The sequence below is a fragment of the Paracoccidioides brasiliensis genome (assembly GCF_000150735.1).
Source record: "Paracoccidioides brasiliensis Pb18 unplaced genomic scaffold supercont2.11, whole genome shotgun sequence".
In the NCBI taxonomy this organism is placed as follows: domain Eukaryota; kingdom Fungi; phylum Ascomycota; class Eurotiomycetes; order Onygenales; family Ajellomycetaceae; genus Paracoccidioides; species Paracoccidioides brasiliensis.
This window is the reverse complement of record NW_011371368.1, coordinates 13,744-26,795: the sequence shown is the minus strand read 5'-3', so window position 1 is coordinate 26,795 and position 13,052 is coordinate 13,744. Positions and strand designations below refer to the sequence as shown.

Genomic DNA, 13,052 nt, shown 5'->3' with positions numbered 1-13,052 from the left:
GCTATGGCGTCCTCATAAGTACAGCACATGCAGCTGATAGATGTCCCGACGTGCTCTTGGACGAACCCAGTTGTAACCACCGTGTGCGCGACCCACGACATGGATCTCCTTTCGACCATTCCCGATTTCCCCATTAAGTCCTATTCCCATATATTACCTTCCCTTGAAAAGGCAAATGTTTCAGTCAAGGATTTGGTCTTGTTTGACCCCCTAGAAATTGCCAAGCAAGCAAAGGTAGCCGTGACGGATGTGCGTGCCCTCGCCGGAAATGTGATCACCGCTCTACATCACGATCTTGGGCTAGTTAGCAATCAGGAGCCTGGAGACGGGGCATCAGGAAGCATAGATATTGGTGGCCGCAGAGGGGTGGAGACTTATAGGGATTCAAATCCGAGACAGGGCCATAAATTTCCGGAGCTTTCATTCATCAGCACGTTGGACCCCGTTCTGGATGCAGCTCTGGCAGGTGGTATTTCAACGGGATATATCACCGAGTTTGCAGGGGAGAGGTAGGACCGCCACAGTTACACGCATTATATCACGTTGGTGAACGAGAACTAACATTATGAGTCAACTGCAGTGGGAGTGGTAAAACCCAGTTCCTTCTCCATCTACTCCTCTCCGTCCAGTTACCGCCCCCGTATGGGACGTCTCGGAAGGCACTTTATTTTTCCACGGAATCAGACCTTCCTACAGGCAGACTATCACAGCTTCTTGACGAACATCCTCTACTTTCTACTCTCCCGGAAGCATCTGCCCGCCCATCCTTGGAAAATATCCTGTCCATAACCACGATTGATCTTGAAACTCAAGATCACATTTTAAATTATCAAATTCCAGTTGCGGTGTCACGGTACAATATCGGCCTTGTGGTGATCGATTCCATAACAGCAAACTATCGTGCAGAGAGTGATTCAGATAACGTACCCGGCCTACTGGCTCGAGCATGGCAGCTCAAAAAACTTGGCCGATTTTTAAGGAACTTGGCCGCTAAAGAGAATATCGCCATTGTTGTTGCGAACCAAGTATCAGATCAGATTCAGATGGATGATGTTATATGGGCAGACGAACCTGAACCACCCACAGGCTGCTACATGGAGGACCTCCCCTCCCAAAGATCATCCCAGCAAACATCTGCTCTTCCAGCAGAACGCATGGCAGATGTTTCCGATATTCTCCGGTCATCCCCACCTAATCAACTGGGTCTTTTATCATCTCCTGTTCCCTCACCCGTGGCTGAGGCGGGAGGGAATGATTTATCTCTCAGTGTTCTTGATCTTTCCGAACTCTTAAAGCTTGACTACCAGCGACCGTTTTTCACTGGCTGGGGCGACTCACATGCAACCACTCTAGATTCCATGTCCTCTGATTTCCTTCCCGAGTGGAAAACACCGGCTCTCGGCATTGTTTGGACAAACCAGATCGATTGTCGAGTTGTCCTCAAGATAAAGAACGTCCGAATTTCCGTCCAAGACACAAAATTTAGCTGTCAAAGAACTGATTCAGGCATTTTACCTTCTGTACCTTCCTCATACACGATTGTTGACAAACTTGTCTCTGACCACCATGCAGGAGACCAACCGCATACACCTTTGAATCCTAAACTTAATCAAAATAACACCTCTTGGATTCACACAGCCGATGGGGGAACCGGGCCCGAAATAGAGAAGGCTCTCAAAGAACAAAACCCGAAAGTTCATCTAAAGACTGCCGTTAAAGTTGCTAGCGATTCTGATTCTCTCACCACCCCAACACACCGGAAACGGCGAACAATTCAGGTCGTGTTCTCGCCGTGGACCTCTGGGGATCCACATCAAACCCTAGATCACGATAAAACAGGAGCAACCGCAGAAATTAACATGGTTGAATTTGATCCGACCGTTGACGAAGTCGGGTTCGAAATATACCCAAGCGGAATACGAGGCATTATCCCAGGCGATGATGATTGAACATCTGCATTCCTACGTAAATAAAGACATCACGATTATGTCGATATTCATTTCCTCGTTTCGGATGAGTAACACGATCTCTCTCATCCGAGTTACGATAAACGTGAAGGACTGGTTGTTGATATTTTGATGTTTGGATGGACATTTCCATGACGAAACCCTGACAATCGACAATGATCCGGTATCAGATCAGAAATAGCCGCTCAACATGCATTCGACAGGTTATATCCATAGTAGTTGCTCTAACTCTGTTGGTAAAGATTATGATAATTGGCGGGCTAGATTGCCAGCATTTTTGTTCCCCGGACTCTATTCATTTTCTCTGCTTAGACAAGATACATGATTCCGGTTCACTAGTGCGGGAGAACCCTTTTGCACTTCCTTTTCAACATGATTGGTCCGAATAAATCTCCTCTGTTCATTATTTGTTTTAATCTTGAATATGACCAAAATTTCTCACTCATCTATTTTTGTCCTGTAAGTGCTGGACATAATGTTTGATTGTCCATTATTTGTTCTCTTTTCACATTTCTTATTTGTTTATCCTAATCAGTCTATGGGAGTTTGCAAATTCAGGATTTGTCCATTGAAGCCTTCTGGGAAATAAGCTCTCTGTCTAAATGGCACCATCTAAAAAGCTCTCCCTGTTGCCTATACGGTTGGGTTGTTAGTTATGTGCACTCCCAATAGAGATAATAGCTGAGCAACTCATGCTCGACGTGGCTGAAGAGAAACCTATCCAGCTACCAAGAGACGACAATGTCTACGAACTAGGAGAAATTGGCGGCCACAATGTTGTTATAGCCTGGCATGCCATTGGATGCTGGTGGTAAAGCTTCTACAGCCGTGGCGGCTGTGGTTGTGAAAATGCAGCTGACCTTTGCCTCAGTTACCTTTGTTCTTGTGATCGGTATTGAAAGAGATGTTCCAAGTCAGTTTGTCGATATACGACTAGGGGATATATACCAGTCAGTTGACCTACCAATGGATTGACAAGAGAATGACGATGCTGTTATGGAAAAGCGGAGAATGACGAAGGATATATTGACGGAGTGGATAACTCGCGACTCATGCTCCTGAATCGGTCCACAGCTCAAATTCAGAAAGCCTTTGTAACTTATGTCGGTTATTATCTACGGGCGCGCTGATTACAAATTGGATAATACCCGACAATATCATGATAAGTGCCATGTTTCCAATGCAGCATGTCATCGTCTAGTCACGATGAAACGATGTTCTGAGAAGGGCAGTGACCGTTTCATGACTCAGCTCTCACAATCTCGCAACATCTGAGGTGTTTATTCCAACCTAACTGTTCTGGGGAACCAAACAATGGAACACGGCCAGTCAATATGTATTCTGCGTAAATCACTCTGGGTCCTTTCCTTTGAAATGGAGCAGACTGGTGTGATGAGCAATCTACCGTGTTTGGCTCTTTGAGGCATATGCGGCTTTGAGGGCTCCCTTAAAACTGAAGAATACAAGAGTATTCTGGCTATTACGGCACCTACGTATGCCCAGGAACTTTTCACCCTAGTTCCCATGTGTGAGCCATGAAAAGTCGGCAAGTTTGGCGGCGGACCCCTGAATAAAACTGCATTAGGAGATATGGACAATTACAGTGTTCAAGGCTAAGAAAACTACACAACCATTCAAGAGAAAATAGCTAATTCATTCTATTGATGCCTAGATAGTTATCATATTCCATCCTATTGCATGTAGTCTCCAAGGCGCAACCGTCTCAAAAACCTTTGTCGATCGACCGGAAATGGCCAGACTAGAAAACACCCTTGTACCATAGAGAGAACAAGAGATTGTCAAGAAATAGTAATGATCTGTGGAAGTGGTGGATTAGGCATTTTCTGTCTTCCTGTTGAGTTTGCCAAACGACATCGCTGAGATTCAGCTCTGTCCTATGGATCGATGTCCACAGCGCTTCCAGTCCTAGGAAGAACTTTGATGATTGTGTAAGAAGAATTTGAAATAGGCCAACTGCAGAAATAAGATGTCTACATCCGTCATGGGAAAAGGACCAAATTGACCTAGCTGTTACGAACGTGATGGAATGGCTTGAACACCAGTCAACGCCAACTGGTTATTTATTGTTGATGCTCATTCTATGGCGGGTAGCTACGATTGTGAAAATTACTGCCAGATGCAGATTACGGGTCGGTCTTGATCACGATCACGAAACGAAGTAATAATTTAGAGCTGCCTGGAGTTCTGCTGCTTATGTTGATGCAAGCAAATACAATCCAAGATCGAGAGATATTTCAAACCTACTATGGAAAGCCCGTTAGTAAGTCTTCCTGGGTACTTAAAATGCAAAAAGAATGCTAGCTAATATCATCAATGCGGGAGCTATTGAAATTGCTCAATGGGCAACCACTTGCTCTAATACAGGTGGCCGCCTATATGAAACAAGCAAACATCAAATTCGCCACTAACGTGATGCTGTTTAGACAGGAAAAAGTTCTTTCTGACAGAAACACCTAAAAGTTTACCATGCCGTTCCCGTCAGAACTTCCTGGGTGATGTCTTACAAATTAATCCGCTCAATTAACAAGGCAGCTCCAAAATTTGCTCCTTCTATGGGCCTTCCTCGACTACCAGGATCTTTGGTATGGTCTCTTGCACCCCACCAGCCGAATTTCGGGGGCTGTGGCAGGATACCTTGCTAAATGGCTAGATGACCTTCCAATGAGTGAAATTAAGTTCCTTGAGGCGATCAAAAATTTTACAAAGCTATGCTCTTATGGGAAATGTGGAAGGATTGATGGTCAATACTATTCATCTTGTTCTTCACAGATCGGGGTCCCTCGTTCAAGATGAATATCGAAGGGGGAACTGTGTACAGCTTGCAGCGATCGCCGTTGTGATGGCTTCGCCAAATGCCACCGAAATTTTTTTTAAGATCCTGTAGCAGCTGTTCTCCTTTATGCACAATGTTGCTTTCAACGGTTGCTAAATGGCAACGGACGTGACGAAATTAGTGTCTATCCCCTAGACCCAAAAGCCACCAAATCGAACAGAACGTCCAGCCACTTTCTTAGAAGCGAGAGATCGTTTAGGCAATATATTCCTCGATCAGGGAAAGTATTCAGAGGCGGCGGAGGATATTTATCTGGAGCTGGTAGCAGAAAAAGAGAGGACTCTAGGTAGCAACCATTACTCGACCTTGGATACCATAAAGTGGTTAGGCGTTCTCTACAGCCATCTTGAGAGGGTGGGTGAAGCTGAAGAGATGATCTGAAAAGCAATCCACTCAAAGAATAGGCCTCTGGGCCCTAAGATTACATCTCGGATGAGCACAAAGCGCACCCTAGGCATCCTCTATATGAACCAGGGAATATTCCATGAGGCAGTTAACAGGAAGATCGTCTAGTTGATTGTGAACATTTTGGCAACAAAACATTGTCTAGGCCTAGTTCACGCATCGAGGGGAAGCTCTCAATTGCAGAAGACATTGTTCGACGAACTACTGGCAACATATGAAAGTTATTTGGCCCCGAGCATGGCCTCATCGCGGCCGTGGTACGAAAGTTAGGCATCCTATATCTGAATCGTGACCAACTTGGAAAAGCAGAAGAGATATTTTACGTGCACTTAGGAAGACCCAGAAAATAAAGGATGTCAACCACGTATTTACACTTAATGCTGCTCGTCGCCTTGGGCTGCTCTGCAGGCGACGAGGAAAACTTCGTGATGCCAAGGGGATATTAGTGCAGTCACTATATAGAAGGGAGACATTGTTAGGCCTGCTAATCACCCCTCCACGATCTACGCTTCGCAGATTATATATGCCTTGCTGAGGGATGAGATCTGCCATCCTTATGACCGTGCTCAAAAATCTCTGAATGGAAGAAACACCAAACTCAATCGAGCTTCTCAAGGACATGTAACTAGCAAAGTGCTACCGGAACCTGATGTGAAGGGAAGCGACATCCTAGCCATTATATTAAAGTTCTGCTACGTGCTTTTTGAGTGATTGAAATTAATCTATCTACCAGGAGACGGACTTGGTACTATGAGCCGTTGAAATTGGGCGTCCGGAGCCGAGTTGGTTTCTTTTGACAAAGGGGCTCCTTTCTCTTTATTCCGTTGTCAGGGGTTGTTGGCCAGCAGCTGTATGCGCACCACATGAAACAAAAAGTCTGTTGCCCTCTTCGACCAAAAGCAGATGGACTAACGGCGCTGTTCACTTTCGACAAAGTCTCAAACTCAAATGAAAATAAAATATGATAAAATGCGGGGAGCGGGAGCGGGAGCGGGAGCGGGGAATAACCGCAGGCAGCTTATTTATCGTCAAGTGCACGGATGCGCCGGATGATGTGGGGGTTGGTTATCTCAGAAAAAGCACGCCTGAAACAAACCCCGAAAATATGGAGGCATAAAAACAGTCGATTCGCACGAACGAAATGTAGAGACAAAAGACTTTCTAATAAAACAAAGGAAACAGTTTTCCTTAAGAGAGTCATTTTCCACCTCTATATCATGAAATCAGAGCGAGGTCGCAAGACAAAAGAGGAATAACGAAGCGGTCTCAGCTTTCCCGCTCTGAGGGTTTTGTAGAAGGGGGCGGGGATCGAACGATGACAAAAGTCCTTGTTAGAAAAGCTGACCACCTCTCATCTTCATCTCTGCAATTACCCTTTCTATCTCTCAATGTCTTCTTCTTCTTCTTCTTCTTCTTCTTCTTCTTCTTCTTCTTCTTCTTCATCTCTTTCCATTCTCGCTTAACCCATCTGCGGGGTGGGAGCCCAGCCATCCAGCGAACGGAGACAGTTTCTCGCATTGCACTGTCATGTTGAGGAGGCAGAGAAGGAAGCCATAAACGTGTGACGGGATTGGTGAAAATCTCAGGTATGTTCTGTAGATGGCGATGCGCTCTTCCACCCTTTATGAACATGGTTGACGGTTTAGCTTTATGAATCTGCCATATCATCCATCATGCTCGCTTGCCCTCTCATGCCATGGATGCGCTGGAGGATGGGAACTCAGCGCCCCCTAAACAGGGACAAAAAGAGCGGGAAATCTCATGTAGGTTGACATCGTCAGAATTACTTTCTCCAGTATGGCAAGTCAATCTTTTAACTTACAACCGTAGGAAGAAGAGAATGAATGCACAGGATGAATTGGCCGAGTATTCTAAATCGCATTACCCATTGTATCTTTTTCTAATCAGACTTTCAGAATACGATGGGACAACAGAAGTCATAAAAGAACAGAGAGCTGCAAAAAAAGGACCCCGAAGCAAGAGTTGTCTAGCCAAGAATTGAAAGCGAAAAGCCGAAACTAGCAAAATTAATAATAGGAGACTTTCGTTTCATACGACTAGCACCTTGAAAAAAAAAAGGGGGTGCAAAAAGAGAAAAAAATTTATCAAACAAATAACAAATAATCGAAGCCTCAGCTCCGACAGATTGACCACCCGACACATGAAGAAACATATTTTCAAAAAGAGGACATAACATAATAAAAACGGGCCAGTTCAGTCACATCGTATCGCAAAACATCTTGATTGGAAATAAAGAGATAGAAATTCATTCATGTGGACGGTTTCAAGGGGGAAAAAATATATACATGGCTGGAAGAAAAAGCGAAAAGTTGGCAAAAGGGATTAGGAGAGAGAAAACACATACGATATAGTGGCAATGAACACCAATGATGCCAGAGAATGGAGAGAAACAGATCGTCCAATATATGACGACAGGGTGTTAGTCAAGGACAAAAAGAACATCAACCAGAAGGCGAAAAGAAAACAACTCCTGCGGGGTTTATATTCTTCGACGAGTTTCATCTTTTGGATCCTTACCTCTCGGTCAGGGACGTTAGGATTGATCGATGCAGAATCATGCAATACGGGAGAAGGGGAAAAGGAAAAGGGAGATCAATTATCAACATACGAACAGTGAAAATTTCCCACTCATTATTTTGCATGAAAACACCCTTCTTCGCTCTATTTTATCCGAAAAGCAAAGCACAAAAAACCAACGAAGACTTGGGTATTTACTTCCCATTCGTTTGCGTTTCTGTGGATGTTGTTCTCTAGGAAGACGGTTTCATAACGGAAGGCTTGATGCCGATATTGTTCCGGTTTCGGAAGAAATATACATGTTTTCCTTCACCCTGTGCACCTTCGCATGGCTCGACCCACTGGCATGCTCTGGCACTCTTCCATAGGGACTTGATGAATCCAATGCTGCCTCCTTCGGTGTCCGCACGATAATGCTTGCCCATAACTGGCTTGATGGCCTCACTGGCTTCGTCTGCGTGATAGAAGGGAATGGTGCTGACGTAGTGGTGGAGGACGTGGGTTTCGATGATACCGTGGAAAAGAGTGCGACCAATAAAACCGAACTCACGGTCGATGGTGGCTGCCGCGCCGCGGGTAAAGGTCCACGCTTGCGAGGTATAATGCGGGAGGGTTGGGTCGGTGTGCTGCAGGTAGGTGATGGCAACTGCATGAGCTGTTAGCTGACTGTGCCAAACAATAATTGAAGGAATGGACATTGACAAAACAAAAGGGGAGGTGAGTTCCGCATACCCAGCCAGTGGTTGACCCACAAATACGGGAGAAAGTACCAGACCGCAAGGTTGGCCCAGCCGAACTTTTTCCCAACCAAGTACAAGACGGAGCCGGTGAGCATCAAACCGAGGTCGCTAAGAAGGATGAGTGGTACGTGTTTGTTCTCGTACAACGGGCTGGAAGGGTTGAAGTGGTTAACTCCGGTGAAGAAGCCATTCTTCTTCCCCTTACCTCGACCCTCAGGCTGGCGCTCATGGTTGTTGTGGCCCGTGACATTCGAGAGCAAATACATGGGCCACCCGAAAAGCTGCTGGAGAATGATGTGGGTAGCGGTTTGGATAGGAGTTTCCTCCATCAATTCGTGCAGCTCATGGGCAATATATCCGAATCGCGACGCAAATACCTCTCTTGTCTTCGGAACAAAGACCATGTCGCGGTCCATGTTGCCGGTGGCTTTGTGATGTTTGCTGTGGGAGATCTTCCAGGAGAAATATGGCACCAGCAGGGCGGAATGGCATATCCAGCCAACAGTATCGTTCAATAGCTTTGACGGCGAGAAAGCTTGATGTCCGCACTCGTGGGCCATGACCCATAGACCTGTTCCAAAGAGGCCCTGGAGAAAGGTATAGAAGCCCCACAGGCCTGCGCGGATTGGGGTGGAGGGAATGTATTCTGGGGTGACATAGTTGTGGAAAAAGTAGAAAGTTCCGGCCATTGAACCGATATCTCTCAGTACATACGAAAGACTGCGGAGACCGCTTCTCTTGAAGCAATGGGCTGGGATGGCATCCCGGATATCCTTGATGGTGAAGTCTGGGATTTCAAAGGGGTTTCCGAAAGTGTCCACTAACTTGACAGGTTCTTGCTGGGCATCTGAAGACATCGACGACAAAGATGTCGAGGACGGGGAAGGACGCAAGCTGTCAATTGGGGAGACGCATGCGGAGCTCTCTGTCGAGGAATCTGTGGGTGCATTTCTGTTGAGCGCCATGCGCTTGGGGAGTGCGGTTGAAGTCATATTATCTTGTCTGCGTTTGGCGGGGGTTGATAGATATTGCAGGCAATGACGACAATAGGTAGATGTGCGGAAAAGAATGTGTACAGCTGTATATGGACACGAGTGAGCGAGCAATCTGCACCGATGTGGTGTGTTGTTGGGGATATAAGTCCAGCTTCCTGCTGATATCTGGACTAATCCTCTGCCCCATTGGTTAGCCAACAACCTCCTTGTCAACGTGTGGTTTTGCACGGCTAACTGAAGGGATCTAGGAACAACTCACAGAAGGGATTCAATTGGACTGAATGACTTGCTTCCTATCCGGCCACAGGGTCCGTAGATGAAGAATGGCAAGAGAACTGCGGACTGCTGTAGAGTTGAGAGAAGGCGGGTTGGAGATTGAGCCGAGAGGGGAGGAGAGCGAGGGTGTTGAAAAGAAAGTCGAATGAGAAATTCACAATACTGCGAGAGGAGGTGATGATGATGAGAAGGAAAAGAAGAAAAGAAATAAGGAGCAAGATTTTGTTTGTTCCATTTAATTTTTCAGACTTTTTGTATTTTTTTCTTCTTTTTTTTTTTCTTTCTTTTTCTTTTTTGGGCTTTTTCGATATTTTTATTCACCGTTTTGCGGTGGGCGTATTTGTGGTATGTTTTGTTGTACCCCTCTGGAACCGAAAAACACATAAGCGGCCCCACCAAGACCGTGAGGCGCTGTATTGTTGCGGTATTGTAAGGGCGCAACCGGTAATATTACACGCCTCCATTATTTATCGAGGAATCTCAGATTATCTCAACCATCATAACCAAACACACCAACATCGACATGCTTTTGATGACTGCGTCGCAGAGACGCCTCGGAGTGGGATGCCAGAGACACATGCTTCCAATCAAGCTCGGCTCCCCGACTCTTCTCACTTGCAACTGGTGACTCGTGACGGCATTCTTAAATAAATATTCAACCGGCCTGGGGAGAGGTGCAGATCCAGATCGCGCCACGAGTTCTCAACTCAAATGAACTGAAGCAAAAATCAAAGAAGCCTGCTCGTGCGCGGACATGCAGCTGAAGAGAGCCGATGTCTCATTTTTAGGGCAAGCACTCCAGCAGCGAGTCAGAAAGGCGAACTCCTTCCGCCCAACCACTTGTGCAACTATATATCCGGGTGGCACACTGCTACCTGCAAATGCAGTCCGCTCGTCTCGGACGCAAACCTGACACCCATGCCAGCACAGCTCACCCGGGCGTCCAGGAGAAGGAAAATAAGAAGAGTCCTCGCGAGATTCCCGCATATAGTTATGTAGCTTGCAAAAAAGTTTGTTCTGGGCAGTTGATCAAGATTACGTATTTTCTATCTGGCTTTAACTAAATGTTGCTTAAAACGACCTTCGACAAGGAATGGGTATGGTGATTCGGACACCGCATTAATTGCAATTTTCAATGGGTGCTTGCTCAGCATGAGAGACTATGTATGTTAATTCGTGAATTTTGCTCTTGATATGAATATGGATAATATGTAGACTGTCTGAAGGCGTCAACGGCTTCCTGGCAGGTTATTTAAAGATCGTTACCAATACGACGGAATACAGTACAGTATCTGTTGATAAATTACAAAACGCCCAGGAACCAAGTTTTGTTTCTTGTTTAGGCCATACAGTATATTTTTGCCGCTAACATTTCTGCAGCAGGGTTTTTAACCAGGGATTTTATCTCTGCTCTTACTTTTTTGGTTTTTTTTTGGTTTTTTTTCTTCTTCTTCTTCTTCTTCTTCTGGTTTTTTTCCCTTTTTTTTTTTTTTTTAATCTTATTTTTTGCCGAACCGAAATCAAAACCATCAGGCCACCCCTTCATCCATCATCCATCCATGGGTTTGGGAGCCACGCATTCCACAAGGCGAAGGCGGTGGGGGCAGGCAAATGTCCATTTTGCCCAGCCAAACCCTTTCAAGGTCATCACCACAATGCAAATGTATGCTACCAAGGTTGGACCGAGAAGTTAATCCCCAAGCACGTATATCACTGATCATAGCTCGATGTCGTGCATATAATTCAGTCAGGAATCTTCGAAGCTTCTGCAGGAAGCGTCTCTGCGTCAGGATTACCCCTTCTTCACCGCATATTACGGCAGCCAATCACCGAGCTCCCAATACAGACCCTGGCGCTTCGGGAAACTCTGTATTAACCAGAAACGAAAAGGTTGAGCCCCCGCCAAGGGGGGGTCCCTTACCTAGCCTCAGGTACCGAAATACTGTTACAGAAAAGCATGCTCGGCACAACAAAATTAATTACATATGCCACCCAACCGAGGGGCCATCAAGAGGACAAATTGGAAACCGGAGAGCGGCGAAACGAAATTACCCGGCTTTGAATACCCCGTTTTGGCAGCATGCGGTTTTGTACATCGGAGAGCCAAAGAGTGGGGTGGGGGGACGCGGTTTTGTCCGCTTTCCCTGCGAAATCCCATTCGGACTTGATTCTGGGGCTTATTATGCCACGGACGGGTTCCCCAAGGCGAAGCGGAACTGGGAACATGCCGTCTTGTGTTCGGCACCATGTGATAATGAGCTATAAATATTCAAGGCTGCCTACTGGGGGGGGGGGGTTATCTGCTCTGCATCCTGACGGCCGTCCCAAAAAGGCAATCTGATCAAGCGGACTCTTGATACGAGCAAAGAACTCTAGAAATCTTTGCAGGACGCCCCCTCTAGCCCCCCACCCCCCGCAGCTACTCCGTGAGAACGAGAACCATCACCCATGCGAGGAGGATTAGATACTCCATATATGCCTTCGTCCTCATGAACGGAGGAAGAGAAAACAAACAACAGAGAAAAACCAGTTAGCATTCTTGGTCTGCGAGCGTTAAGTCTCTTTTTTGTAAGTACTTATTTTACCACCCGGAAACCGTGCAGCAGCGGGCTTTTTTTCTTTTTTTTTTTTCGTTGGGGCAACCGGGTCGCTTTTGTTGAGGAGGGAAAATGGCGCTAAAAGAATTTATAAGGTTAAGTTTCGGTCCCACAAAAGCTTCTTTTAGGGTTTGCTTCCACGAGCCAAGAAAACATGTGCCTCTGCGGTCATGTGATATGTTTTCCAAGGTTTGTTAAACTCGAAGCAGCGAAGAAGGAAACCCGTTCTGCATTGTAACAAGTGAACTTCTTGCGACGAGGTGTACGCCCACATCAATGACAACATTACTCGATCCTTGTCAGCACGGGAGATCACATCAACCATTTAACATTTCATTTCAACAGTTATATTGCCTTTTTCCTCAAATTAATGAAGACGCTTGTTTTGCACCATGGGCATATCGGTGCAATGTCTAGACTAACAACACGCTACAATAATTTATCCAATTTAGGGGGGGGGGGGGGGGGGGGGGGCTGTGTTAGGTTGGCTGCATTTCCAAGGTTGGAACTCCACCTGCGTTTCACGGGATGAAATGGCGGTAACCGGTAACTTGTTCCCTGTGTGTGTTAGCGGAGGAGGGGGGGGTTCACTAGAGTTGTTGGCTAAGAGTTTCGTGCTCCTGAAATTTGTCTCGGCTCAATCTGGAGCTGCATGATCATGATATTCATTGAACTTGCAG

General features: G+C 46.1%; 5 protein-coding genes across 5 annotated transcripts; 3 read left to right on the top strand and 2 right to left on the bottom strand.

The window, feature by feature from the left end:
* Positions 1–99: 99 nt before the first annotated feature.
* Positions 100–1,949, top strand: PADG_07262 (uncharacterized protein; the record flags this gene model as incomplete). The annotated part of the gene is made up of 2 exons (XM_010764491.1): positions 100–509; positions 581–1,949. 2 exons carry the CDS (start codon positions 100–102, stop codon positions 1,947–1,949), a joined length of 1,779 nt encoding a protein of 592 aa, XP_010762793.1.
* An 810-nt stretch (positions 1,950–2,759) lies between these two features.
* Positions 2,760–2,942, top strand: PADG_12266 (uncharacterized protein; the record flags this gene model as incomplete). Its single annotated transcript, XM_010764609.1, has 1 exon — positions 2,760–2,942. The coding sequence occupies one exon, from the start codon at positions 2,760–2,762 to the stop codon at positions 2,940–2,942; it is 183 nt and encodes a 60-aa protein (XP_010762911.1).
* Positions 2,943–6,492: 3,550 nt separating this feature from the next.
* On the bottom strand, positions 6,493–6,858 carry PADG_07260 (uncharacterized protein; the record flags this gene model as incomplete). The annotated part of the gene is made up of 1 exon (XM_010764490.1): positions 6,493–6,858. The coding sequence occupies one exon, from the start codon at positions 6,856–6,858 to the stop codon at positions 6,493–6,495; it is 366 nt and encodes a 121-aa protein (XP_010762792.1).
* Positions 6,859–7,997: 1,139 nt separating this feature from the next.
* On the bottom strand, positions 7,998–9,496 carry PADG_07259 (uncharacterized protein; the record flags this gene model as incomplete). The annotated part of the gene is made up of 2 exons (XM_010764489.1): positions 7,998–8,410; positions 8,497–9,496. The coding sequence occupies 2 exons, from the start codon at positions 9,494–9,496 to the stop codon at positions 7,998–8,000; spliced, it is 1,413 nt and encodes a 470-aa protein (XP_010762791.1).
* A 1,838-nt stretch (positions 9,497–11,334) lies between these two features.
* Positions 11,335–12,040, top strand: PADG_07258 (uncharacterized protein; the record flags this gene model as incomplete). The annotated part of the gene is made up of 2 exons (XM_010764349.1): positions 11,335–11,438; positions 11,527–12,040. The coding sequence occupies 2 exons, from the start codon at positions 11,335–11,337 to the stop codon at positions 12,038–12,040; spliced, it is 618 nt and encodes a 205-aa protein (XP_010762651.1).
* Between the last annotated feature and the right edge of the window lie 1,012 nt (positions 12,041–13,052).